General features: G+C 35.4%; 1 protein-coding gene across 1 annotated transcript in view; it reads right to left on the bottom strand.

Moving 5' to 3' along the window:
* CHSY3 (chondroitin sulfate synthase 3) overlaps positions 1-25774 on the bottom strand; it is a 239575-nt gene that overhangs the window by 212446 nt on the left and 1355 nt on the right. Inside the window, exon 2 of the mRNA XM_058539852.1 lies at positions 22992-23275. Coding sequence (XP_058395835.1) covers positions 22992-23275 — 284 coding nt within the window. The remainder of the gene's footprint in view (positions 1-22991; positions 23276-25774) is intronic.

The following is a 25774-nucleotide window of genomic DNA, read 5'->3' as shown; positions in this document are numbered from 1 at the left end:
CACACCCTGTACTTCAGTTGTCTACCTAAAAGGCTATCGTAATCATGGAACTTCACTACCTAAGAACATACGATAGTGCATATTGAATCAAATTCAAATAAATTCTTCTATATTGGCTATATGCCCATCATCTGGCAATAACCCACCCTGTTTGGTTTTTTCATTTCCTCACATAAAAAAGCACTCTAAATTTAATTAAACAGAGTACCCATAATATTTTACATATTAACATATTCTTATCAAGAATAACAGAGTGCAATGTACTGTCCCTAAAGTCCTAATTAAACTGCAATACATAATTTATATGTTGACTTGAGGTAATGTTTATATTCCACTTTCACCCCATTCTTTTCACATAGTATTTGTCATAAGTTTTTTTCTATTTCACATAGTAAACGTAGGAATCATTTTTAATAATGGTTGACTGTAATTCTGTCATATGGACACACAGTAGATTAACTATTTGCTTCTATCGTTTAGGTTGTCGCACACATTAAATATTACACACAAATCTAAAATTATCTCTAATTTCCCTGGGATAAATGACTGAAAGTGAAATTGCTAGGACAAAGGATAGACTACATATAACCTACATTGAAAACTTGAAACCAACTTTGAAATTTTAAGTGTCTATTTCACATACACATCAAGAAAAAGTGTTAACAGCTAGTGTTTAAGAGTTTCAAAATCAATATTTTTTAAAAGAATTAAATTGCTAGGTATAGCCTTTAAATTTTATCAATAAGAAGTTGATATCATTTATAAACATATTCGAAATCATTCTCCCAAAGACATTTAGGATTATACGAAAGAAGTCAGAGATTAATGTTAAAGCAGTTAAGGTTGTGTAAACCTCATTCCACAGGTAGAGCTATTATCAACTATTTTTAGAAGTTTAGCTGATTTTGATGTGCTTGAAATGATGGCTCACTGAATTAAACAACTGTCAATGACTTTTAGTTGTGTCTAATTAGTCTACATACAAGTAAAATTAACTTAAGTAACATCACTTGAGACTAAAGGCTGCTCTTAATAAATACATTAGGTAAACTCTTCCGTTACTGCCTTTATTTGGTATTTTTAAAAACTAATATTTAGCTCTAGAAATTTGTTCTTAAAATGAAATCTTCCTTAAATTATATTTTTCCCAATATTGGTTGAATAATTGTGTATATTTCCAAAGGAGAGGGTCAAACAAGCATGGATTGAAACAGCTGTCATGCTGATGAAAACTAACAGCCTGATGTTAATTTCAAAACCCTCCTCCTTCTACCAGGAAATGGCCTTCCTACTGCTTTCCACAGAATCACACTCTCATGGGATGGATGTTCCTCTGAGGCCCTCTAGGCTAAAGCTTACTCCATCAGAGCTTGGACCAGATCACTTCTGAGTCTGCCTTCAGCTCTAACCTTCATTTGACAGCTCGTCAGCCATGCCATCCTCCAATCATGGATATTATTATGAAATGTTTATCTTTATATTCTAGTGTCTCTTTATATATTTTTATCACTATGGTTCATAAAGCATTTTTTTAGATCTATTATCTCATGTAACTGTCACAATCCAGTAGGAAAGGTGGGGAATCTATTATTAGTCCTCTTTTATAGGTGGTTCAGAAAGGCAAGGTAATGAACTAGCTGATGGCAGAGATAATATAAAAACCTAGATCTCCTCATTTCCAGACCAGTCAACATTCCACCATCCCTCCTAACATTCTCGGGTCCATTTAGGTAAAAATAATCTGATTGATTAAAATGCTCTAAGTCATTTACCACCTTAGAACTAAATCAGAGCCTAAGAAATCTCAATATATCTTTAAAAAATAAAGCCTCTCCTTTGTTTAAATGGATATTAGTCAGTATTTTAACTCTATTTCAGAATTAACATGAGAATTTTCTCAGATTCATAGAAAAATTATTGCATTTGATATACACAAACTACAACATGAATCAGAAAGATGTCAACCCACTGAAGCTGACACTGGACTAGAGTAGCAAAAGTTCTAAACCATTGGTTACTATCAAACCTTAGTAAATGATGTAGGTGCGATGGTTAATTTTATGTGTCAACTTAAGATACGGCTAAGATATGGCACCCAGCTGTTGGGCCAAACAACAGTCTAGATGTTCCTATGAAGTTTTTTTTGTTTTTTTTGTTTTTTTTTTTTTTTTTGTGAGGAAGACTAGCCCTGAGCTAACATCCGATGCCAATATTCCTCTTTTCGCTGAGGAAGACTGGCCCTGGGCTAACATCCATGCCCATCTTCCTCTACTTTATATGGGATGCCACCACAGCATGACTTGACAAGCGGTGCATCAGTGCACACCCCGGATCCGAACCTGTGAACCCCAGGCTGCCGAAGCAGAGCGTGCATACTCAACTGCCATGCCACTGGGCCAGTCCCTGAAGGTATTTTTAAGATGTGATGAATATTTAGATCAGTAAACTTTGAGTAAAGCAAATTACCTTTCACTGGATGAGGGTGGGCCTCATCCAATAAGTTGAACGCCTTAAGAGAAAAGCATGAGGTCCTCCAAAGAGCCAAAGAGAAAAGCACTCTACCTCCAGACTGCTTTCAGATTTGAACAACATCAGCTCCTGCCAAAATTCCAGCCTTCCAGGCTTCCCTGCAGATTTTAGCCTTGCCAGCCCCCGAATCATGTGAACCAATTCCCTAAAATCTCTCTCTCCTTTATAGATAGCTAGATAGCTAGACATGCAGACAGACAGACATATATCCTATTGGTTCTGTTTCTCTAGAGAACCCTAAGACAGCAGGTTAGCTTTATTAACACCTATTCCCAAACTCTTCCTTTGCTTTCTTCTGCTAAGGAAGCTAGGTAAATTGAGAAGTACTCAATTTACCACCTCTCTTACAGCCACAGATGGTATATGACCCAATTCTAAGCAGGGATATGTTGGCAGGAGTCCATGGGGAGGATTTACAACCCTGAAAATAGGACTAAACTCATGCCAGTAAAAAGTCTTTGCCCTTCCTATCTGGAACTAGGATTAGATACTTAAAATTGCCTGAAATCTATAAGCGTAAGGACAGAAGCCAACACTAAGCCAAGGCAGAGCAAAAAGGTGGTAAAAAGCATGGGACCATGATGATATTTAGCATCCACTTAGTTATGGTCTACTACACGTCTGGAAAATTGACCAACAAAAGCCACTGTGGTCAAGTTTTCTGTTTTCTTTAGTCAAATACATTCTTCTCTTACACAGTGACTTATAAGATGGCTTTATAACATCTACCCAAATACGTATAGCACTAAGCTGGTAAATATTTGCTTCCTTATAGAAAGGTTAGTAAAAAAATAATTTAAAAAAATACAAATATTAAAAGCTCTGGTATAATTTATTAAGCATTTAATGATTTCCTTAATTAAAATTTGGGACAGCAATTAATATGCCTTCTTTTAAAAGCCCTTTATTTATAGCTATGCTGGAAGAAATCAGCCCTACAAATCAGTTGAGACCCACAAAGCAAGGCAAAGAAGTCAGTTTGTCCATAGGTACAAACAGTTGCAGAACAGCATTAATAAATAAGAATATAGCTACATTTTTAGGCTAGATATATTTTTCACAAACATATATGTTTTAAATTATTTACAAAGCTGTATTAAACAGGAGCTGTTTTCAGCAGATTATTCAAAATGAAAAAAACATTTTTTCAGTTATCATGATATAGAGAGCCTACAAATGTTGCTATAGGTGGGCTGTAATAAGATCAAGGAGGCTGAGATAGAGGCCATTTAAAATGAGCTGGATTGGAAAGATTGGGTCACATCGGACAAGAATAAGAATAAAGCTGTTTTCAAAGAGGAGATTAAGTTAACCTAGTGGACGAAGGGCTTCCAGAATTTCAAGACCTTACTTTAACTGGAAGGCTAGACGAGATCCTCAGTCCCCAGTCGTAAGAGAGGATTCTCATTCATACTTTCCGGGCCCATCCATCATCTTTTGTCTGTAGTCTTTGCATCGCTTTCTGCCAACAGTTCGGCTCTTAGGTAGTCACCAATAGTCAGCCCTATGCGGGTAGAGTCTCTGGTCCCTCTTTTGGTGCTTTGACTCCCTCTTCCAAGCTTTGACCTAGGGGAAGCCAGCCTGACCATCGTCCTCTCAGGGCATCAGGCACAGCTCATCTTGGCTCATCCTTTCTCTATGCTTGGAGAACTGACCTACCTATTCTTCAAGTTAAGATCAACTTCTCCATGAAGCCTTCCTGCCAAAACCTCATAGTCCCCAATGATGGCTCCTTTTAAACATCTATAGTGCTTGTCCATGTACAACTCATCAATTGTATGCTCATTTCCATGTTAACATTCTCATTTAGCTATCCTTGTTCCTAGCTACACACTAAACTCTTCAAGGGAGGAGATTATGTGCTTAGAACAATGCATGAAATCTTATACTTAGTAAATGCTTCGAATACACTCAATCAGATATAGTGTAATGTTCTGATACTTCTACTGCATGACTTTATATTTTGTTTAAACTCCAGAAATAGCTGTACCTTTCTAAAGCTGTTATCTGAAGCACCATCTTTATTTTCATATTCCATCTACAGCTAACATACGGCTGGCACTCAACACAAGCCAGCTGACTATGATAATTCTTATAAAGATGGTAATAACCCCATTTATCCACAGGGATTTTCAAAAGAATTTATTAACCATATAAGTCCTTGTGAAAGTCACTCCTAGAAACTAATACTTACATAGTACTTATATTAAAAATCTCTGAAACAATAAGGGTTTCTACAAAGTTTTAGCTCTTTTTTAAAAAATATATTTAACTACTCCTGAAAAATTTCCTATATGTGTATGTATTTCTGAGCAGTAAATAAGAACTCTTCATTCTAACATAAACCAATTACCAGAACAGGAATATTTTCAAGGTAAAATGATGAGTTCTCAGAATATATCCCAATAAGTGAATTTCTAGCGTGACACAAATGCTCAGGTGCACTTTGTTCCTAAATAGTACAGCTGAAAGAAAAACAATTTAGATAAAACTGACAGCTTACATTTTTATTCTTGCCCTGAGATAAGGTAAAATATATAATTTTCTGTTTCTATTGAGAATGAAAACTTTATTGTTAGATATTTTTGCTATAAACATACATGCTAAGGACTGGAAGGACTGTAACAATTTTGGTCCCTTTCATTCGCTCAGATATCTTCCAGAAAGATGAAGAGACTCTTTATCTCCAACAGGTAGCCACGAGAAGAGAGAAAGCTAAAATTGATGGCAGCAGCTCTCCATTCTGTGTGTTTACTGTCTGACCTTTGTAGCCTACCTCTTTTCTTTCCAATTTCCTCATATTGAATATACTTGAACTTGTCTATTCCAGCCTGACATCATAGTTTTAAAATAAAAATGAAATATCATTCTTTGAATCCGTAGGCAGAATGTCAATGTAACATTTCGAGAAGAATACAGTCTTTGGAATCAAATAAACCAGAGTTCAAGGCAAAACGCTAACAGCCCTCTAGCTGTGTGACCTTGGGCAAGTTACTAAACTGCTCCCAGCCTGTTGCCCACTTGTAGCATGAGGCAAAGGATACTTTGTCTCATTTAATCCTCCTTACAGCCCAGTACAGTGCTTGGTACATAACTAATGATCAATAGTTTATTTTTATAGCTATATATAAATATAAATCAATTTGATGCTTATTATTATTATATTATATACTTAGAAAAGTTAAAAAGCTTAGATTATTGTTCATCATAAGCATAATGAAATACTAGACATTTCAAGACATTTCCTAGCATAGTCTTTATTCTTAATAAGACAGAGTAGAAATTAATAGAACTTCACCAAGATACAGATCAGTATTTGATCAGGTTCTCTATACTGCTTTTCACACTAAAATAAGTCCTTATTCTGGTTTCTGTTTTCTCCACAGGCTATATACCTTAACTGTTAAAATGACGCAGACTCATCTAAATTTACTTCAATAATAAGTATAGCATTCAAAAGAAACAAATCTGATCAAAGCAACTGTACAAAATGATGCCAGCATTACCCACCAATTTTTAAAATAAAAGAAAATCTATTAGATCCAGATCTAGATTAATTTGGCCAAGGCACACTTATTCTATTCTACAGAAAAAAATATGGCAAATATGCTAACAAAAAATTTTTTCAAAATTTTCTAATATTCCACAATCTGTGACTAATAAATATACATAAATTGGCCATAAGAATCATATACCACTAACATCATTCTTGATTCAACTTACCTAGGAATTGTGGAGGCTGGCTGGAAAACTTGATGTCCCATAAACTCATGCATATAAACTGGAATTTAACATTAACATGGAAAAATGGAAAACCAAAAGAAGAATTCACCACTCAAATCCCTAAAAATTATCTTTTTACCTAGTGTTTCAATCACAAATCTTCCTTCGGACAGAGAATAAGATGAAAGCAGGGGTTCTTTAAAAAATAAAAGCACAAAAGTTCTACGTAATCAGGAATTGTCAGTATCATTACTTATATATTTACACACAGCACTGATAACTGCTATACAATAACACCTGGAAAACAATGCAACAGATCTTCCTCCCATTATTTCCAGACTCCTTGTACAACTCTCTGTCAAATTTGGTAAAATCAATTTCAGTCATAATCAACTGTTTCAAGCAATTCTTCCAATGATGTATTTGATGACATGGAACTTTGGTCTAACTCAAATGAGATTTAAGTTTTGCAAGCTGTGGAGAATTTGAGGGTGTTTGCCGGGCTGGTCTTTGCATCTCTGAACATAATACCTGCTCATGTGTCCCTTTGTTAAAAGTGTCAAAATTTAAATAAGATGTTTTCTCACTTAATCTGGCAATTTAGTTTTATAAAAAAAATGTAATCAAAATTCATAATGTGCCAAGAATATTAGGTCAATGCGGCTATATTTACCAGCTAAGGAATCATTTTGAAAATGGATTGAGGCAGAATAAAACCTGATAATAGCATTTGAACACTATGAGCACTAGAAAACAAAGAAATATTAGGAGAATAAAGGACAGAAAATTAAAATTTAATTAAGATTAAGAAAATTAGTACTTAGTTAAGATAAGAAAAAAAGGACAGAAAATTAAAATTTTTTTTATTTGGACCTTATAGGACCTCATAAAAACGTCTACATTTATAGAGTCTGTTTCAAGTAATTTCGTTTTATTATAGAACTGTCATAAATATTTTATAATCATAATTATGTATTTCAATTAATACATTACCATTCATTACACTGCTTATGTTTCAAAAAACTAATTTATGGTATACTATTAAACGATCTTCAAATGAAAAAACAAATCAATATTAATGGATTTGAAATTATTTTTACAATTGATTGTTAGGCAATCTATATGCAGAATTTAATGGATTGAATGTATAAATATTACGGTAACAATGTGTAACTAATGTGTATAATAGTAAGAATAATCATCAGTTACATGCTTATAACCAATGAAAATAAACATTCGCAAACACCACTATAAAATATATTGTCAGAAGAGCAAAATACGGATTAACAAAGCTATTTGACTATGGGGGGTCTTTCCATAGACTTTCCAAAGTCAGAAGACATTCTTGCTATAATTTGATTGACCATAACTTCATAAATCTTTAAGGTTATTTAATAAAAAAGCGAAATCAAGAAAAGATAAAGGTTAAATATGAGAAATGCAGAATTTTAAACAACCATAGGGGAAAGACATGAATCTTAATATAAGCAATTATATGGGTAGAAAATCAAGGATGATGAATTTATATGCGATGTAATTAACCTAAAGTTATCCTGCTATGAATCTACTTGTAGCAGAAGCACCTACAATTCAATTAGCGAAGACATAAAACAGAACTATATGTTCACAAATCCAAAACTCCATTTTCACAAAGGAAGACATATATCTTAAGAGATTTAGAATACTAAACTAAAGCCATTTCAGATAGAAAATTTATAAAATGATTCTACATTATAAGAAATAACCTCCAAGTGTAACAAATAATGTCATGTAAATATGTAATAAATTGCCTATCTAAAATTACCAACTAAATTTTCAAGGGAAATAAAAAAGAACTTTGGTCCATTGCCAAATAATATTGTATAATAAAGTTTCATGCTATATATGCTTTAATGACTCAAAATTTGGTTTGTAATCCTATTGCAGAAAACTATACACTGACATAAAATATTGCATATAAGATCTGGTAAATCATATATAATAAATGGAAACTCAAATTTATAATTTGACATTATGCTTTATGCCCATTACCCACTTACTAACCATTTAGTAATAAAGCACTTCTGTGACTTTCTATTAAATCTGTCCTCACAAGCTCACATATTATTGTCTTATGTATATACACATATATGTTAAATATATGTATATATAATTAATATGCAATATAATGTACTAAATACAATATTTACATATTTAGTATAAATAACATTCAAGAAATATAAAGTGTGTTTTTCGTATTAGAATTCACACCAAGATACCTTTTGGATCACACTATACATATCTAAAAAAATGAGATCATGATTTTACATGTTCAAATACACATTACTTTCTAGAATATGAAAAAAAACCTCATAAAGTTATAAATAAGACATACCACCCAGCTCTTTAAAATCTTTCCAGTGTTCTCATTCTCTTACTAAGCTTCTCTTCTGCCATCTGACTCTTGCCTGTCTGGAACCTCATTCTCATATCACTTTCTCCCGGGATGTTTACACTTCAACCACCTTGGCCTCCAGTCAGTTCCACACACACCTCAGGGCCTTTGCACAGGCTATTTCCTTAAGCTAGACATTCAACTCTTCCCAGGTTCATTATAATGCTTTGCCTCTGGGCTCAAATGTCACCTCTTCCCAGAAGCCTTCTCTGGTAAATTTACCTAGAGTGGCCTCTACATTTACTCTTCCTAATATCATCCTGTTCATTTATAATCAAAGTTTGTGATCATCTATTTGTTTACTTGTTTACTGTCTATCTCCTTTCATGAGACTATAAATTCCACAAGGACAGAGAACTTACCTGTCCCAGAACCCATCAAAGTATCTGAGACCGAAGGAGTACTCAACAAATGTTTGCAGAATAAATGAGTGAGACATATTTTAAAACGCTAATCATCTGGGAAGTCTGTTACTCTTTTAAAAAAATTTTAGCGGTCTAGAACAGGTGGGAATTTGCATGTTGATTTGAGGCTCTTGTGCAGCCCATTCTTCTTTTGCTCTCACATAAGTGCATGCAAGGTCTCTTAAACTAATAATTCAATTGTTCTGAAATACTAGGCAGCACTAAAATAAAAAAGAATGAGGATTCTTTTTATTTTACGAAAAAGAGATTACTTAATGAGAATGAGGTACTGATATAAGAATAACTCCAAGAAATATTCTTTACTGAAAAAAAGCAGCATTCAGAACAATGTGTATAATATGTTACCTCTAGTGACAAATAAAAATTGGGGTGGGGGGAATACTGTATATACATAGTTGTCTGATATGCAATAGAAACCCTGGAAAAAAGAGTAGACAGTAGGTAGAGGGAGGGCCTCTCTAGGCAGATGGAGGACAGAATTTGGAAGATTTTTCACTGTATATATTTTTATGCTTTTAGTTTTTGAACCATTCTATAATATTACCGGTTCAAATCACTAAATACAAATAAATTACTAATCTTAATGAAATAATTTTAGACAAACTAAACTCTTTTATCCTATGACTGTGATATGGTTTCCCTTTTTTAATTTTTAACAATAATGGCTTCACCCATGAGTGAAGCTTGCTTTAAAAAAATGCATTTACATAGTTTGATGATACTCACAATGGAGGGACAATCTGGGAAAGGTGTTCAAGCAAGTAGACCTCACTCTTCTACTAGAAAGTATTTACAAAGGGCTGCCAAGCCGTGCATGAAATCTGCCCCCATCTCTCATTTCTCTTCCTTTCTGAGCTCACATTTTACTACTCTCTCAGCCCCTTACTCAACTCCAGTTTCTCTTGCCTTCTGGCTAGTTCTTGACTTGCCAAGTACTCTTCAATGGGGACTTGTCCATCTACTGTTTTCTGGCTGGAAATCTTCTCCCGCAGATATCTGCATGGCTCAGATACTATCCTCTCACTGAGGCCCCCCTAACCACCCTATGTAAAACTGCACCCCCACGATCATGCACTCCTTAGCCCCTTCCCTGCTTACTTATCGTCTTTCCCCTCTGGAAAATAAGGCAGGGACTTTTGTCTTTTGTTTTTTTTTGACTGCTATAACTCCAGCACCAAGAAAAATGCCTCGAGTATTAGATTCTCAGTAAGTATTTGGCAAATAAATGAATAATGAACGAAACTCAATGTATGCAAAATAGAACTCATTTCTCCTCTGCCCATGCCTCAAACACACCAATCACTCAAACCTACTCTTGTTCCTTTATTCCCTATTTCTAGAAATATTACTATCAAGCGAGTCTATTTTTTGTTTTTCAAGTATTTTTTTGGCGAGGAAGAGTGGCCCCGAGCTAACATTTCTTGCCATCCTCCTTTTTTTTTTCGCTGAGGAAGATTGGCCCTGAGCTAACATCTGTGCCCATCTTTCTCCATTTTGTGTGTGGGACACTGCCACAGCATGGCTTGATGAGCAGTGCATCAGTCTGCGCCCAGGATCCAAACCTGAGAACCCCGGGCTGCCAAAGCAGAGCATGTGAACCTAACCACTACACTACCAGGTCAGCCCCTCAACGGAGTCTAAAACCTAGGAGTCACCTTAAACTTTCTCCCATTCCACCCCTACATGTAATCAATCACCCACTTCTGTCAATTCTCACTCCTCACTAGCTCTCAATTCCACCTCCTTACCTCCCCTCTTCCACTTGGACTCTTTCGTCAAGAAGCAACTCTCACTTAGTCTAGGGCCACAGCCTCCTAACTGTCTTGTATCACCATCCCTAGGCACAAAAGCCTCCAATCCACCCTTCCATGCTACAGCCACTATGTGGTAAACTGAGCATGGTGTTCACATATGAAAATCTCTTCAAAGCTACCCTTTATCTATGGAACGGATTTTTCACTCCAACTGCTTGTTAGAATCACCCAGAGAGATTTTTAACATATTATTCACCAGCTCCACCATAATTAGATCTAAACCAATTACATTACCCCCAGTAATTGTAAGAATCACTGACCTACAAGGTATACTCAAAACATTTGAGGATGACATACAAGGCCTTTCATAGTCAAGTTCTACCAACAGCTTTCGAGCCTCATTTCTCTTGCCTGCAGATATGCTTGAACCCAACACACTACTTACTATCACGCTGTTCTTCCACCCATGCCTTCCCACGTATCGCCACACACCAGACAACGTCCTTATGCATTACTTCTAGTTTGGAGGAATACTGCATTTTCCCATACTCCTCGAGGACTTCTTCCCTTACACTCCTGTGTATCCTACACTTTCCTCCATTATGGCAGTTGGCTATAGCACTGAAATATTTGTTGAGAATGACTGGTTGAAATCAAAGCTACTCATTTAAGTTTTTAAATAAATTATGGTTTCTGCAATCAATCAAACAGGTCATTCTTTTTTCCTTTTTTCCTTTTGAGCTCTAATTCAGTACATCAATGTAAAGCAATCAAGTCAATGAAAACATTTCACCTATATTTTAAGAACTCTATTACTATATATTATTCAAATATAATAAATAAAAATAGCTATAAAACCTTAAGTCTTGCATGGATAAACAATATATTTTTTTCTGAGAATGTTTTAAAACACATCTTGAACTTTTCTAAAAAAACAAAAAGTAATATATGAACCATGAAAATCAGATCATGAGAAAACATATAGTTGTGAGCAATGGCTTTATATTCATTGTCTTTAAACCCAGTGACTAGCTCTCTGGAACAGATGAGTAACAGACAGAAAAAAATGCAGAAGAGCTGGTTACTTTCCTATGATTTTCCCAAAACGAAAATAAAACAAAAAGTAATTTTTAAGGAATAGTTAAGAATGGATTGGGTATCTGAAAACAGAAAATTAATAAAAAAAATTTATACAGTGCTCTAAACCCTACAGTCACATTAGAATCACCTGGGAAGTTTTGAATACTACTCATGCTACAGGCTCACCTGTAAGGGAGTCTGATAAAATGGGTCAGGGATGGGTTCCAACACCAGCATTTTTTCAAAGTCCCTCAGGGGATTCCATTGTGCAGTCAGGGAAGAGAACCACAGAATCAGCACCTTCGCTACTACAGCAAAGCCCATCTTTCAAAAAGCAATGGCAATAAACCCTTGCCGATCAATGGCATTTCTTTCCCGTGAGGGGAAAAAAACGAATATAAACATTGTAAACTGGAAAATATTAATAACAGTTAACAGTTATACAGGAATTATTATGTGTCAAGCATTACTCTAAGGGCTCCTGATACATTGAGCTTTTTATTCCTCGCAATGACGCCGTAAAGTTGGCATCATTTTATACCATTCTGCTTCCAGGGAAATTGCTAACAGTTGCAGAATGCTTAACCCTGCCAGATATTATTCTGAGCACTGCTATATACACTGACTCAATCTTCAGAGTTCTGTGAAGTAAGCACTGTCATATCCATTCTATAAATGAGGAAATTAAGGCACAAATAAGTTAAATACCTTGTCTAAAGCCATACAGCTAGTGAATGGCAGAGCTGGGATTTGAAGCCAGGGAGTCTCGCTCTAGACTTAATTAAAAAACAAAATCCTAATCATCTGTGCTATACAATGGACACACAATAATTAATATGCAATAAAATTGCTAAGCATGTCTTTATTTTTCTCCTCTTCCGGAGACAGTAATACAAACAAGAGAGGAAGATGCTCACTTAAGAAAACTGAAATAAGAATCATTTGATCCTACTTCCGAGACAGGAGCCACCGTTGGACCCAAGTGGAGCTTTCATGACTTAGAACAAAAAAGAAGAATTGAGAAGGATGATGGAGACTCTATATCAGATGTGAAAGCAAGAGATTGGTTAGAAACCTGACTCCTCCTCCCTGTGAGCTCCATGAGGACAAAGAAGGTCTGTGCGTGCTCACTGCTGATAGCAAGTGCTCAAGAAATATATTTGAGCAAATGAAATCAGCTGGCTACATAAGATATGAGATGACTGAATTCTAAGGCAGAATATTTTCAATTTAACACTATATTTTTTCATATTTTAAGATACTCATATGTATATTAAATATCCTTATTTATATAAAATTTGTTTTTGTATAATAGAACATTATTAAAATATATTGTTTTTTCATTAAAATGTTGACCTCTCAATATTTTGTTTTGTGCATGCAAATTTTACCCTTAAATTTATATTTATATAATAAATTTAATAAATATATAAATATTCATATTATTTATATAATAATTATATGATAAATATAATTATTAAATGTATGAAAATAGACACTTCTAATAATCAGCTCAATAGCTAGGTAACCACATTGCTAACTCTAGGCAAGTTGTTAGGAATTCTCTTGGACCTGCCTGTGCTCCTCAGGTGGGGTGGCCATCTGGTCCTTGATCTGGTTTGATTCCTCCATCTGTAGCTGGTGTCTCTACTGTCCTCTTGGTTAGCAAAGCACAACCGTGGATCTCCCTTATCCAGTGACACAAGAGGTGCACTCTGGATTCTCACCAGAAAATACCCATAACTCAAACTTCCTGTTGGCCAACCTAATACAAAATATTTGAGTGCGAAGTAATATCCATGGAGGGCTCTCTGAACAGTATTCTAAATTTTAAAATAAAATCAAGCAAGGTACCAAACAATGGTGCACTTGACTATTATTTCCTTGTCTCCAAGTAGAATTTCTCCTGCAGAATTGCCCTTCTGTGTTATACTCCTGGTTTATATTGAGGGGATTTATAAGAAACATCCACACGAACTATGCTATTCTACTTATCATAGAAGTCGTGCTAAGTATGTGATCCCTCAGAGCCCCTGTCTGTTCAGTGGGGAAGAGTTCTCTCAGGTCTCAGTATCATGATAAGTCAGGGTTCTCTCAACCATAAAACTCCTAGAAGAGGGGCCGGCGGAGTGGCGTAGGGGTTAAGTGCGCGCGCTCTGCTTCCCCAGCCCAGGGTTCTCAGGTCCAGATCAGGCGCGCGCCAACGCACCGCTTATCAGGCCATGCTGTGGCCGTGTCCCTTATAAGTAGAGGAAGACGGGCACAGACGTTAGCCCAGGGCCAGTAGTCTTCCTTAGCAAAAAGAGGAGGATTGGCAACAGATGTTAGCTCAGGGCTAATCTTCCTCACAAAAAAGAAAATTAAAGAAATTAAAAAAATAAATAAATAAAATAAAAACCTCTTAGAAGAAAATATAGGTAGTACGCTATTTAACATTGATCTTAGCAGCATCTTTTCAAATACCATGTCTGACCGGGCAAGGGAAACAAAAGAAAAAGTTAACAAATGGGACTACATCAGACTACAAAGCTTCTGCAAAGCAAAGGAAACCATGAATAAAATGAAAAGACAACCCACCAACTGGGAGAAAATATTTGCAAATCACTATCTGACAAGGGGTTGATCTCCAAAATAACATAAAGAACTCATACAACTCAACAACAAAAAAACAAACAACCCAATCAAAAAATGGGCAGAGGATATGAACAGGCATTTTTCCAAAGAAAATATACAAATGGCCAACAGACACATGAAATGACGTTCAACATCACTAATTATGAAGGGAAATGCAAATCAAAACAATAAGATATCACCTTACACTGGTCACAATGCCTATAATTACCAAGACAAAAAATAACAAATGTTGGAGAGGATGTGGAGAAAAGGGAACCCTCATGCATTGCTGGTGGGAATGCAAAATGGTGCAGCCACTACGGAAAACAGTACGGAGATTTCTCAAAAAATTAAAAATAGAAATACCATATGATCCAAATCACCAGTGGGCATTTATCCAAAGAACTTGAAATTAATGATCCAAAGAGATTTATGCACTCCCATGTTCATTGCAGCATTATTCACAACAGCCAAGAGGTGGAAGCAACCCAAGTACCCAAGTATATATATATATATGTATACACACACACACACACACACACACACACACAATGGAATACTATTCAGCTATTAACAAAAGACAAAATCGTCCCATTTGCAACAACATGGATGGACCCTGAGGGTAGGATGTTAAGTGAAATAAGCTAGACAGAGAAAGACAAATACTGCATGATTTCACTCATGTGTGGAAAATAACAAATACATGGATAAAAAGAATAGATTAGTGGTTACCAGAGGGGAAGGGGGTTGGGGGGTGGGTGAAAGGGGTAAAGGGACATAGATATACGGTGACAGACAATAATTAGACTACTTGGGGTGACCACGATGAAGTCTACTCAGAAATTGATAATAAATAATGTACACCCAAAATTACACAATGTTATAAGCCATTATGATCTCAATAAAGTTACTGGAAAAAAAATTCATAAATTAAAAAAATAATAATAATAAGTCAGGGTTCTCTTTAATGTCAGGAAAATAGGAGCCTAAAGTATTTTTAGTGTTTTTTTTCTTATTTTTCTATACGTTTTCACTTTTCCCTTATTTCTTCACATTTTAATTTTATTGTATTGTATTTTACTTTTATTAATATGTATATTTCTTGAAGACATGTCTTTTTGAGGTACTAGTACTCTATAGATAAACAAATAGCTCTATAACAAAAATGAATGAAACTGGAAGGGATAATGAAAAGTTCAGATACCACTGACTGTGAAGAATGAGGGACACAGCTTTCAAAATTATAAATGGTGAGTAAAGATTTTAAAATCTCAAAAAATTAAGAAATCCATTTCATTCATTAGTTAGTTCCAAAACAGTGCCTGCTGAATTTTTTTTAAAAACAATATTTTGATTCAGTTAATTTAGAAACGTGTAACATATTTATTGTACTACAAATGTCTAACACCTTTGGAAGAAAGGGTAACATTAAATGTATGCCATGACTCAAAATGATTCATATGTGGTAAAGTCTTAACTAGAGTGTTGTTTAACAGGACAGTAAATGAAGAGAACATTAGAATTCTGAGGAACTGCAACTCCTCAATTTTTCAGTTTACTTAGGTTTTCCTACTATTCAATAATATCAAATAATGACTCATATGACTCAAGACACTGTTTTTTTAACTTTAATGAAGTTTATGTTTAGCTCAAATTCCTTATTAAAAGTTACACCTTTGTGTAGAATAAGTAACATGTTATAATCAAAGTAAAATGCAGTACAGTTATACAACAGAATACATTTCTTTGTATGTTCAGCACTAATTCACTAGGTAGAAAAAAGATTGAAATAAATGTTTCTCAATATATAGCTTTTTGAAGACCAAGACAAAGAAAGTGGAAGTAGAAAATCGACTTGGAATTTTTTCAGGAAATTAGAATATTTATGATCCATTAAAAAGGAAGAGTATTACAAGTTTTAAAACTAATATGAGCATTTATGTTATTATGGAGCTTACTTCAAATTGTATGGAGACGTCATCCAAACTTAACATTTTTTATAACTGTTGGAAATCACCTTCTTGGAAAGTACGTGTTGTCACGATTCAGGTGATAAGGCACCCATTAACAATGAAAACGAACTAGCTAAGACTACAAATTATGAAAAAAACCATACTATGTTTTGCTTTCAACTCGGAATGCAATTTTATTTTGTACAATGAAGAAAACAGTATCTCAGAAAAGGAATTTCATAAAATCAATGCATGATGATTTCATCTGACAAGTGGAATGGGGTGTGAAGAGTAGGTGTGAGAAGCTTACTGCTTCTAGTTAAGTTAAAAACTAAATTGTGACTGAATCAGAAACAAGAAAAGATTTTTGAGACTGAATTTTAGATCAAAATCCCAGACTTACACTATTCCATAGATATTAATATATTTTGGGGGCATGGGGCCGGCCCAGTGGGGCAAGCGGTTAAGTGTGCGTGCTCCACTGCGGCGGCCCGGGGTTCACCGGTTCGGATCCCGGGCGCGCACTGATGCACCGCTTGGCAGGCCATGCTGTGGCAGCGTCCCATATAAAGTGGAGGAAGATGGGCATGGATGTTAGCTCAGGGCCAGTCTTCCTTAGCAAAAAAAAAAAAAAAAAAAAAAGAGGAGGATTGGCAGATGTTAGCTCAGGGACGATCTTCTTCACACACACACACAAAAATATATATATATATTTTGGGGGCAGAAACTATGTTCATGATACACTAAAATTAGCATTACAGAAGAGGGAAGCCCATAAGAAACAGGAAGAAGATAAGAAGGGTGTGCAACAGCTCCTAGCAGAATGGCACAGATATTTTAGCCTTAAAGGGTATGTTATGAAGAACTTATATGTAGTTAAATTTTTTATAGTGTAGATCTCTGACATTACAAGCCCAGGGAAACACTTATAGGACATATCCTTTTGTGAAATAATGGAATTTTCTAGGGTGTTTACAGCCTTTAGGGGGCCAAGATGAGACATAAGACATTCTGGCATGAAATTAATTCTTTAAGGAATCTAATAAAAATCTGTTTAGTCATAAGAAATGTTTTCTTAAACCCATAGAGAAATATTTTTATCAACATAGAGCTATGTTTTATTCGAAACAACATTTAATTGAATGAAATAAAGATATATATTCTTTGGCTCCATTTAACCGCAAACATTACAAAAATAAATACAAACTATTCTGAAAATAACTCATACATGAAATGTAAAACTCCCTCACAGGGAAAAGAAGGATCATTGAAATTAAAAATTATTTTAATGCTTGAATGTAAGTGATCTTAACTAAAACAAAAATCAAAAAACAGAACTTCCAATTCTGCTGAGATGCAAGCTAAAAATAAACTGTATAAATAACTTTTTTTAACAGTGATGACTTTCTAGTTATTTACTAAAAACATGTCTATAACAACAAGGTGTAACTACTGTATTATATGATATATAATTCTAACAGCCAAGTTTGAAAAAAATTAATTCTCCTGTAAATTAAAGTCTTCAAAATACACATCTCTTTCTCACTGGAAAATAACTTCATTTTCTAGAGAATATTTTCATGAAATTTGCACCACATGGATTATGGTTCCAAATATCGAGACTCTCATGCCTACCCGGGCCAGGCAGTTAAAATAAACATGCGAAGAGAGCCTGGTGTACAACAATAGGACATGAAGGGGGCTGAAGACTGCCTGCCTCTGCTCAAGGCATCAAAAAACAAAAACAAAAAACCTTAAAACACTCCACATGCCAAACAATGTTTAAGAGCCATATGCAGCCTCCCAGGCTGCCAGATTGCAGCTCAGATAACTAGAAAAACAGTAGCCAAGATAGATCTCAACAGAAAACGTGAACTCAGCCAACAGTAGATGCCAATAAATTCTAACACTCACAGAGTGACTAGAATTGAATAATTTTTCACGAACAAGCTTAAGTTAGTAATCTTTACTTATGCAATTTGAGGTATAAATGATACAACAGCAACCCATGAAGTCTGTTGATTATTACCATCTGTCATATGTCCTTGAAAACTAGATGTTTCTACCTCCAGGTGGGGAAAGGAGAATCTCATTCTGACTCTCTAACAATCTCAGGCACACAGAGAACCACTCTATCTGAGGTTCATCAGCAGCCAAAGGCCTCTTTTTTCAGATGTGGTCAAGCCATTCCTGGGCCCTAAGTGTGATCTGGGTGCACATCCTGTGATCTCTTGGAATATCAGTGTTGGCCTGTCATGAGCACATTAATTTACTACGAACCTGATGAAAAGTAGTGCATATCAAAATGCATTTGTAATTTAGTTTATTTATCATTAAAGACAGAAGGAAAAAACAAAAAGAGTGTGGAGATGACAGAGAAGGAAACAGATCAAGAGGCCAACAGGCAAGACATATTTTCCCAGACCACCAGGATCTTATCGTGAGAAAGAACTGAAGCTATACATCATTTCCTGAAAAACCCGAAGAACATCGGGGGAAGTGCCAGCTGCCATGAGAGACAAGTTTCTGAGTGGCCATGTGAAATGATTGCAGAATGGGATACTACTGACTTTCTTTCCTACTGAAAATTCCAGAGAAACTCAGAAAAAAGGGGCTATTGTTCTGGCAACTAATCTAGAAATCTACACAGTAATTTTTAAACGTAGATAGAGTCTGACCTGTTTGGGATTCCTTAAATATGTATATTAAATAATCACTTGTTAAATAATATTTTCCATATAGTCTCCCTCAGGTCAGATATTTAATATTATGTTCCAAGACTGAGGCAAATATTTGTAATGCATCTTTTAAACAGTCTTCCATGTTTTATAATAAGTTTTACTGATATTGGACTCCACATACTTCCAAAAATACTGAAACATATTGGTTTCTTGTCCCTTGCCAAAAAAACAAACTTGGATTCTTTAACTGAAAAGAATTTATGTTTAGTGTGACTCTTTTGATATAGATGAATCACTCATTAGTAATAATTATTAAAAAACGAATAAAATTGAATCACATATTATATAATATAGTACCTAATCTATTCAGTATTATGACAATAATAGCTAACATCTATTGACAATTTTCTATATGCCAGACACTGTATTAAGGGCTTTACATGGAGCATTTCACCATTTCAATTTATCGTCTCCAAAATCTATGAGGTAGACACTGTTATAATCTCCACTTTCAGTGGAATTCAACAACATTCAGAGAAGTAACTTACAAAAGGCAATGAAACTCATAAGTGTTAAAGTAGTGACCCAAACAAAAGTTCAAGTTTATTCCTTCTCTCTCTCTCTCTCAGTATTGTGCTTAATTGTATACAGAGAAAGTAGACTTCAATTGAGCAGTAAAGAAGAATACTAGAAGATTCCTAGGTTTTATCAAAAATATAATTTACATTCAAGAAAAGCTACACAACCTATATATTTGAATATTTTTGTCCAATTCTCTTCCTACAAGATCTGCAAACCTGCTCATCATTTTTGAAAGATAACATTCCACCACGAATATTTCATCTATTCAAACTCAATAATTGTGAATATATTTCCATAACAGTGCTCTCAACTCTGCAAGAACTTTTAGTAGGAAGAAAAGCCAAACAAAATCCTGAAACCCATGAAACGCATAGATCAAGGAAATTCAAAATTTTAAGAGAATTCTGTTCCAGACGTTTCTTTTAAAAGAAAGATGAAAACAAAATTACTGATCAATTTCATAACTTATTCTATGACCAGATGTGAAATTTCACCTTTACTGTGGATGCCAACCCAGAGTGGGATACACTAATTTTTCCATATAATGTGAATAGTAGCTTAGATGGACATCATTTCAACTAACCTAAAATCCAAACTGGAAAGCCCTCGCTTGGCTGTGTTTCAATCGACCTACTCAAGTGTTTCACGAAACATATAACACACCCTAATATTAAAATGTTTAGATATAATTGTATATTTACCTTTACTGAATTTATTAACAGATGCTATTTAATATATTCCTTGGTAATAAAATTTTCCATCATTCCTTTAAATAAGACTTTTTGTATTAGGATTAAATCAATGCCTACTTGAAAATATTATTCAAATAGCTCCTTTAAAGACTGAAATTCCAAAACAAAGTAAATTCTATATAATTGCTTAGCAAAATATAGAGTCAACATTCTGAAACAGTTTTCCTTTATATTTTCTATATATATTTCCTGTTGCTAGCAAAAAAAATGCAGAGGTGATTTTTTCATACAGATTCTAAAGCCAGTGATGGACAAGTGTCAGTCTGAAATTCAAATACTTTGGGAAAAGTTAATGAAAACACCGTGATTGTGAAGCTTCATCCTGTAAGACTTGCAGTCCCTTTTCTTTGTCTTCTTTTATACCAGTTAATGAAAAGATCCGAGATTCCACTTACTCTAACAGAGGGTGCACATCTATGATAACTCCCTTCACTTTAACCCAAACAAATGCCTATGTTATAAATAAAATATTAAATCCATTCTTGAGCATGTAGGTCACCTGAGCATTTTTTATTCTCTTGGAACATGAATGGGTAGACTGCTATGTGAGAACTGTACCTTCATAGCAGAATCAATGAAAACTTGAAGGGAGGGATATTTAAACAAAAGGTTTGTTAAAACTTTGTATGTGATGTTAAGGCAATAAGGTATCAAATAAAACATAATAATTTTCTATCTTTAAATGGAATGATTTTTATATAAATATGGACGATTTCTTTTTACTCATCCATACAGAGTATATGTCTGCAAAAATAATGTCTTCATGTAAACAAAATCGACTGAACCTGTTTTCTATGTTGAGTATTTACTTTTTGCCTTCGTTATTTTTGTATTAAATGGAGAAAGACAAATCTTTTTCACTGAGTTTACTCTAAATTAGCTATTTATAAATTATACGTTCTTGCATAAATTTTTATTCTATAGGATAGTCATATGATAGTTTTACAAAAGAAAAATTACTATTTTTATTATCAAAAGGAATGAGGCATGTAATAATTTTAAATTTGCATAGTACATATTCCAAATAACTAGTTATCAATAATTTTACTTCCTGTAATAAATATAAGAAATATTTCCCCAAAGTGTAAATACCATAAAGTATAAAAAAGAAAGCAAAATTAACTAAAGTGGGATTACACTTCTAAAAGAAAAATGAATGGGACTGTGCAATCTTGAGGTAGAATGATTTCACAATGAACATATTTTCATAAAATGTTTCTTCTATATTAAGAGACATGAAAAATTTGAAAAGATAAGTAAATGAGTTAAGTTATAATTTACAAATGTGTGCACTGGGTAGATGAAATATATTAAACTCCAACCACTTGAAAACCAAACAATACTGAAAACTGCAATACACTACTATTTAAATGTCAATTTTTACTAAGACTATCTTTCAGGAAATTATTTTAAATAAAACTGTATTTCATTTCAAAACAAATTTCTGAAGGAAAAAAATCCCAGAGTATGTCATAAAACTAATTATTGCAATAAAACAACTGTTCTTAACTCAGATTATTTAAATAATGGTTGCTATTCAGAGAATGGAATAAGGGCAGACATAAATTTTAGGGAACCAATCATAGTATTAAGCAATTACTTGACATCTTCAGAACTCCCTCTGTTTTTCCAGATAATTCATTCCTTTTAAAATTTGGTTAATAAATATATCATTAGATTTATCTGCAGATTTACCAAATCTGCATTATGGGTTAACTTTTCCTACACTTTAAAAAAATACATGTTAGGGGGCCGGCCCAGTGGCACAAGTGGTTAAGTGGGCGCGCTCCGCTACGGCGGCCCGGAGTTTGCCGGTTCGGATCCCGGGCGTGCACCGACGCACTGCTTGGCAAGCCATGCTGTGGCGGCGTCCCATATAAAGTGGAGGAAGATGGGCACAGATGTTAGCCCAGGGCCAATCTTCCTCAGCAAAAAAAGAGGAGGATTGGCGGATGTTAGCACAGGGCTGATCTCCTCACAAAAAAAAAAATACATGTTAAATTTCCATGTGAAAATTTTCCAAGAAACTTCAGATTTTAACTATTTAAAAACAAAGAGATGTGACCTGACCAAAACAACAACAACAACCAACAACAAAGTACCAAATGCTAAAATCTACAACCCAAGAGAATAAAATTAGGCCTCTTGTTAGAGACAGGAAATGGATATGCATGTATATAAACAACAATAAATCAAATAAAAGGGAAATAGCATCTTCCAGAGATGTGACCATATAAATAGGCTGCTGCTTAAAGTTAAGGGTCAGGCTAATAAGAAAGCCTCAGACAGGCCTTAGATCTAATAAGAATTGCATCTCCCATAATCACCCTTGTGTCCATTACCGGCTACTGCTATCATCTTCAAGTAAATACAAAGATACAGAGAGAATAAACAGAATCACTGCCTCAGACTGTCAAGTGGCATGCACCTGTAATATGTGAAGATTTTCATCACAGCTCATCTTACCTCATAAGACCAGACACATTGAGTCCCACCAAAACGTCGAACACACCTTCCTACTTCCACGTCCTCGTGAGTCGTGTACATTTCTCTGAGGCATTCACCTATATGTGGCACCATCCTTCTGAGAACCTCTCGACTGAAGATCATGCCAGGTCCTCCCATACAGAAGTTCTCCCCAGGCTCCAGCCCCAGCTTTCCAAGTTCTTCAATATTCCCCAGGCCAGTCTGGCCCAGGTAGAGAGGCTTGCTGCTATTCAGTGATCTAAGAAACTCTTCTAACTTATCACCTACAAAGAGAAAGACAACAATCACCCCTTTTCCTAATTCATGATCATTTGTAACGTACAAAGCAAGTAATAGAAAGTAGGGACAGAACTTCCAACATTGTACATAAATTCCCCGTAAGTCTTATACAATTGAAAATGAGAAAAACCTCTCTGAATATTCTATTATTTTTAAAAAATACTAATTTATAGTTATTAAATTAAAAATACTAATTTATAGTTATTAAATTAAATAATGTGATAGTAAAACTTTATCAAATTCCTAGTCAAGGTCACTGAAAAACTTTAAGTTTAATGATCATCAGTTTTTTTGTAAAAGGTGAAATGAGAATAAAGACAGGTTTCTTAGCATGTTTGAAGTAATGATAAAATTCTCAGATATATAATATTAAATATTGATATTTAGCATTGATTTGGCAGACTGATGTCCAATAATTATTTTTTCCTGATAATTGCTTTAGTTTAGTGTTTTGTCCTTAACTAAAGTTCAGTCACATACAACTCAAAAGTTTTATAACAGAGAGAAAGAGAGAGAGAATCAAACTGGTCTTGAAATTTAACTTTGGAACTCTGGAAAACACCCTTTTGGAAAAAAATAAAATTTGTTAAAAATTAAATAATTAGTTTACTTATAGTTTGTAAGTTTATCAGGAAAAACAATTTAAAAATAAAATTCTGTAGCAAAAACAGTTCAAAAGCATTTGGTATTCTACAAAGTGAGACACTGAAATAAGTAGTCACCTTCTTTATATTTCTAGTCAGCATCTTTACTATCATTTTTGATAAGCATGGCATCTACAGTCATTATCTTGATCTCAAGCCACACCCCCTTGGATCTCAATGAGTTTTAGCTGACTATTGGGTTTCTAATACAAACTGCATTTCATTCTTAATAGTAATGGAAAGAATATGGTATTTCAATGTTCTGAACGACAATCTTTCAAAGCATTAAGAGAAGTGACAAAAGTAGATGCTGTTAATGCATTTTGGAAAATTCTCTGCAAAGTGTGTCAAACTGCTGCCAAGAAATCTTTGTGATTTTAATGAGACACAGAAGACAAGAGGACTATAAGATAGCAGACCTATCACTTATAGATATCTATCTTATATCTATCTATAAGATAGTGCATTCATCAGAAAGGCAATCATTTCTTTATTTTTGTACTGAATTTTTGAATTATTTATTTTTGTATCTAATTATCAATATTTCCTACGCCAACCAGCTCTAAGGTGATTTCACTCCTCCTAACCCAAAACCAAGAAATTTTTAGTTATTAATTTTACACTCCTTGCGCCAAAACGGGATAGGTATTTTTGGTTTTATTTTTTTTATGTTTGTTTTTCCATGAGTCACATGAAAGATACCGCCTGGATCAGAAGGCAATGAGGCTACAAGCAGAGAGGCATAAACTAAGGAAGGGCTGCCCCCCTTTGACCAAGAAACTAGGAAATGTGAGAAGCACAGGGAGACCTCGTTCAATACAACCCTGCTACTTCCCTTGTGTCCCTCTCCACCTCCGAAATGGGCTGGACTGGAAAGATTTACTCCTGCTCTAAGGAACTTCTTTCTCCTGAGTTTAGAAATCTCTGGCCAGAGCCACGCACACTCAGGGTGAAGGACCGCGCCTCTTTTAAAACTGACAAGCAAGTTTTCTGTTGCTGTGGCTGCGCGTGGTTTTGGGAAGGACTTTCAGCCTCTGCTTATTACCGCAGCCACCAAGATGGAGCGGAAAGTATCCATACTAGTGTGTGCTAGCATAGCTTGGAGCTCCTAGGGTATGGATAATTCCTGGACGCTGTCCCCTTCTTCCCCACCACCTATTCCTGTCAATATACCTATGCCCTCGGGGTTTTACTGAGGTGGAGGTGGGGGGGGCGGCTTGGTGCTGCACCGCAGTAGCTGGAAGGAGCTGCGCGCTGGAGCGATGGGAGTGCTCAAAGACTCCCAGTGTGTGGCGGGTCGTGCGAAAGGGAAGGAAACGCACAGAGGAGGGTCCGGAACAGCAAAGATGATTCCTCAACCTCACCAGCTCCAAAACTGCCCTAGATCCAGTTAAAACAAAAAGGTAGGAAAATAAAGCAGGAATACCGATCTCCAGACTAGCTCTCGTCTGCATCCTGTGTCTTCCCTTCCTTCACCGAGGACACGCCCCTCTGGACTGATTTGGGAAACCACCACCACCCGGGGGCATTCAGAGCTGGGCAGGGTGGGAACCGCCTTTGGTTTAACCGTCAGGTCCCCTTCCTCACCTCTCCCACCTGGTAAAGAGTAGGGGCAAGCTCTGGGCGGAAAGGAGAACAGCAAGAGTGAGGAAGGCGAATAAAGCCAGGCAGGTGTGAGGAGGGTCCAGACCGCAGGAGAGGAGGAGGAGCGGACTAGGAATGGTGGGCGTGTGCGAGGGGTGGGGACCGCGGGCTGGGGGCTGCCGGAGCCGGAGCACGTGCTGGCAGAGAAGCAGAAAGGGGCTGGGCAGAGATTGGGGCTGGTTGCAGAGAAAGGAG

The sequence above is a fragment of the Diceros bicornis genome, chromosome 1, assembly GCF_020826845.1.
Source record: "Diceros bicornis minor isolate mBicDic1 chromosome 1, mDicBic1.mat.cur, whole genome shotgun sequence".
Taxonomy (NCBI): domain Eukaryota; kingdom Metazoa; phylum Chordata; class Mammalia; order Perissodactyla; family Rhinocerotidae; genus Diceros; species Diceros bicornis.
The sequence above is the reverse complement of the archived record's forward strand: the minus strand, read 5'-3'. Positions and strand labels throughout refer to the sequence as shown.